Here is a 4,411-nt window from a genome sequence, read left to right as displayed (position 1 = left end):
AAACGCCAGACGCACGGGAAATTGCAACCTCTTAAAATCAAATGGCAAATCCGTTGGAATCATAGGTATTCGTGGGATTAAGACATCCTCTCCTTTGTATTTTCCTTTGATTATTTTAGCTTCGATGATGTTATTCATGAGTTTCTTCACAACCAATCTCGTTCCATTGCAAAGTCGAGGTTGATTAATATTACGCAGCATAATGACAACTGACCCTACTTTTAATTTCAAATTATGTGGTGGTAGTCCAGGCAAGTCCAATGAATTTAAAAATTCTGTAGGATAGTTGACTACGTCATCCTGGTTTGTGGCCGTGTCAACTGATTTGTACGTAAACAACTCTCCTGGAAGGAAATTCTGAATGGTAGCATTGAGATCATCGACATCTTTGTTTTTTGCTGCCAATATTGCTCGTTCACTTAGCCAATCGTGATTATTATATTGTTGTTTAATGTCCGGAAAAACACGCTGAATATCCAGCAACTGCTTCGAAAACACAGTCGCAGTTTGATCTTGTTGCAAAAACACTCGCATGTTAGTAGTTAATTGTAGTGTCTTTACGTGCCGCCACAAATTTGATGATTTTAGACATGCGTTTATTTCGTCAGCAACAGTCGATCGAGGAATTACTGGAAGAGTCTGACGAAAATCACCTGACAACAGTATCATAGCTCCACCAAAAATGTTTTGGTTATCACGTAAATCTTTTAACGTCCTATCTAGTGCCTCCAGCGACCTCTTGTGGGCCATTTTGCATTCGTCCCAAATTATCAATTTGCATACTTGGAGAGTCTTCGCCATAGCGCTATTTTTGGCAATGTTGCAAACTGGCGTCTCGTTGATATGCATGTTTAATGGTAATTTTAAGGCTGAATGTGCAGTTCGTCCGCCTTCTAATAAAGTTGCTGCTATTCCAGATGAAGAAAACGCTAGGGCTACCTCATTTTGCGATCGGATCTTTGCTAATAGCAATGAAATTAGGAACGTTTTCCCAGTACCCCCAGGAGAATCAAGAAAGTAAATCCCCCAGACCCACTGTTTACAGCTTGTGTTAAACGATCGTACGCAATCCTTTGTTCTTCGTTCAATTGCGGAACAGTTGTGCGAACTGCTTCGGTCATAGCTTGAGTATCGTACTGGAGTTCTCTTTGCAACTCATGGTTTAATGCATCTTGCATAGCACGATTGGGTGCTGTCAGGCCCAAACACGACAATACTTTATTTGCCATCAACAAACACATATCTTCTATTATGATCAATGTGTCATTGTAAATCTCTGCCGTAATTTCCAATGTAGGATTCAAAGTTTCACAACGCACGCGATGCAACACATCCTCAGACATGTCATCCCTATATTTCATCCACAAATCATTCGGATTTGAGGGGAAACATGTCGATATTATAATCGCAAACAGTGTGCGAATTTGATGCGGCGATGAAGATATCACGGAATCCTTGAGCGTATCATCCCAATGCGAATCGTTTTCAAGCAACCGTAATAATTGACACGCCTCACGGTAAGTCGCACACAGATGTCCATCAACTGTTCGCAATTGTTGAAAAGATGTCGGACCAGGAACATTCACCAATAACAATCTAAGATAATAACATTCATCGTTATTAGGATGTACTGTATATATACGGCCTATAGCATCTGTGGCAAATACATTTTCATATCCTTCAAGTGGTGTTCCTTGTTTACGACGCTGAAAAGACTTTGATGATGCGTTCCATGTGTAGTAGCGCGGCATATCAGCATACAACAAAGTGCGAGCGAATTGATCAGTTGCACAAATTGAGAAGAAACCTGTCAATGTGGTCACAGGTGGACGTGCCGCTCTATCCACAGCGTTGTTTGGGTTGAAATACACTCGTTGTCCATTTTCTAAATGAACTGCCAAATGCAATACAGTGGGATGTCTTTCATGAATTGCAAACGAAAATATGCGCCAAATAGCCTCATTGCTGCTTACATAGCGACCCATCTGATAGTGAGACACTTCATCATTTGTGTTTGTTACTGCGAACATGGCCATGTCGCTACCTTTGTTAACATATTTACATATGTACTTTATGGATTTCACAGAGTTACAAAATTCCACGTTGATGTGAGCTTCAAAAGTTTTGGACAATATGGGCGAGAACGGCACAATCCAACGATTGTCTACATGAAAATCTTGTCCTTTTATCTTGACATCTACAGATCGTCCACCGTCCTCAACTGATCGCCGACGATACAATGGGTAACCATCGATTCCCGAGATGGTTTCAGCAAGCAAGTTTCTCGGGTACCGTTTGGAGCACTTGCCGTCGATCATACAGGGTGAGCTGTTGTTGAAAACTCCGCAAGGTCCATGTATCATGTGTTTAGTTACTATCGTATGCAATTTTGGGTCAACCGTTTCATCAGGAATTTCGGCTGAAATAATGGAATCAATTTCTTCTGGCCTTATTTTGTCAACCAACCAGACTAATATATGAGCATGTGGCAAACCACGCTTTTGCCACTCAACAGAGTACATCCAACAACGTACTTGGCCATACACACGATGCTTTGTAATGAAATTCATTAAAGATTTTAATTTTTGCTTGTAAACTCTGGCTGTGATGTCATGCCTATCAAGTGGTGTTTGGTTGTGTAGCAGTTCTTTTTTTATTTCAATCCATTGTGGGTTACAGGTGAATGTAATAAATAGGTCTGGACGGCCATACTTTCGAACATAAGACATCGCATCTTGAGCGTACTCGTGCATGTGGCGCGGGCTTCCGATGTAAGTGGCCGGTAAAATTGTCATTCTTCCTACATTATTTACATTGCCGTCAGCATTGATTGCATCGCGAAGATGAATGTACTCTTCAGATCGAAGCTGCTGTTGGTTAAGACGGATGTATGTCAATCTTTCAGTCTCAATTTTGACGTACATGTCCACTGCATACTGATGAAAGAGCCGTTGACACATCAAAATGTGATTTACTTCACCTTCACGGATCATGAGTCTGTATGCATAATAATTCATGGCACTGACTTTTTTGTGTGTATCAGCACCTGGAAGTACATATGATAAAAAAATACATTTATATATTGAACATATAAAATATTTTATTTTGTATAATCTAATTACCTGTTGTTGGATTAACCATTTTGATATTAAAATGGTACCCATCTTCTCCCTGCCAGAAAATTAATGGGTATTGTAAAGCATCATAAGCTCTATGCGTTTCATATACACGTTTCAATTCATTGTTCCGGCGATGAAGTACAATATCTCTTGATTGCAAATTCTCTCCAACAACGACAATAGCCACTTCATCTATTGTCGGTGAATTAAACCTCCTTGCATGCTCTCCAGCAGGTGTTTTGTCGGCTCTTATTACAATATTATGGCTGTCTGATGGCATCCGATCCAGTGCCATTTTGAACATCTTCACTAATTCATTATTCTCGTGAAGAAATGTTTGCAGTTGTTGGACAATGATTCGCTTGACGGTTGGATTATGACCACAACGTGTATCAACTTCCACATCTTGATTGCCCATAAAATAAATTTGCAAAAATTTATGATCTGCATCTGGCACTGGCAGCATTGCCCCCAGTAGGTGATGAATTTGTCCTTGTATCTGTAATTGTTTAAGAACTGGTTAAATTAATTGTGATACAAATACAAATTAGAATTTCACTAAAACAATTATGGTATACTACCTTGAAAGTAGGCATGAACCCGTCTTGTACTATATGCGTTGCACCAAACGATGTCATTTGGAAGCAATTATTATATTTTTGGATGTTAGCCAAGAAGTGTTTAGACTCACTTTCCATCCCATTAACTAATGAGTGTAACGGTTCAGGTGGTGGAACCAATTGAGGCAATTGTACATTGCCACCAGCACAACATAATCCTGCAGGTTCACTACTGTACTTTAATGCTTTACAATGTTGACAAATGATTGACATTTCTCCAATCGTCACAGATTTGTCGGCACTATAATCAAATTCCGGATCGTAGGAAAATGCTCCTCGTTCGAGGTTTACAGGAGCATTGCGTCTGCGGAATCGATTAAATTCGTTATCCCGTGCTCGCTGCTGTTGTGATCGATGTGCACGAACTCGTTCCATTCTCCCCCTATCCACTTGATAGTTATTTACTCTTGAACGTAATTCTCCCATACTTGTACGACTGTTATCATTATCAGCATCTCGCTGGTCATTAGTGCGGTTGGAGCGTAAAGTAGCTCGTTGCACATTTACACGACTTCGACGACCTATGTCAGGTCGTTTTCTTTTCCTCGGCATTGTAAGCAGCGAGAAGAAAATCACTTTTAGCAGTATTTCAATATTTCTCCAATTAAATGTTTCTTTTTTTAACATGAGATGACAAAACCAAGGATGTTAAAGTAGGAGCGCAGCAAAAAG

The 4,411-nt window shown here is 40.0% G+C and overlaps 1 protein-coding gene across 1 annotated transcript; it reads right to left on the bottom strand.

The window, feature by feature from the left end:
* Nucleotides 1–472: 472 nt before the first annotated feature.
* On the bottom strand, nt 473–3,804 carry LOC126767566 (uncharacterized). The gene is made up of 2 exons (XM_050485028.1): nt 3,123–3,804; nt 473–3,046 (listed from the first exon to the last, which is right to left on the bottom strand). Exons 1-2 carry the CDS (start codon nt 3,583–3,585, stop codon nt 978–980), a joined length of 2,532 nt encoding a protein of 843 aa, XP_050340985.1. The 5' UTR covers nt 3,586–3,804; the 3' UTR covers nt 473–977.
* Nucleotides 3,805–4,411: the final 607 nt, after the last annotated feature.

This window comes from Bactrocera neohumeralis, unplaced genomic scaffold (assembly GCF_024586455.1).
Source record: "Bactrocera neohumeralis isolate Rockhampton unplaced genomic scaffold, APGP_CSIRO_Bneo_wtdbg2-racon-allhic-juicebox.fasta_v2 ctg7874, whole genome shotgun sequence".
Taxonomy (NCBI): Eukaryota; Metazoa; Arthropoda; class Insecta; order Diptera; family Tephritidae; genus Bactrocera; species Bactrocera neohumeralis.
The sequence above is the reverse complement of the archived record's forward strand: the minus strand, read 5'-3'. Positions and strand labels throughout refer to the sequence as shown.

What these genes read in the sequence shown, in the direction of transcription:
- LOC126767566 (XM_050485028.1), bottom strand. Translation starts at nt 3,585, where the DNA reads ATGCTGCCAGTGCCAGATGCAGATCATAAATTTTTGCAAATTTATTTT. An exon ending in AATGGTTAATCCAACAACAG is followed by an intron (nt 3,047 to 3,122) that starts GTAATTAGATTA and finishes ATGTACTTCCAG; the next exon opens with GTGCTGATACACACAAAAAA.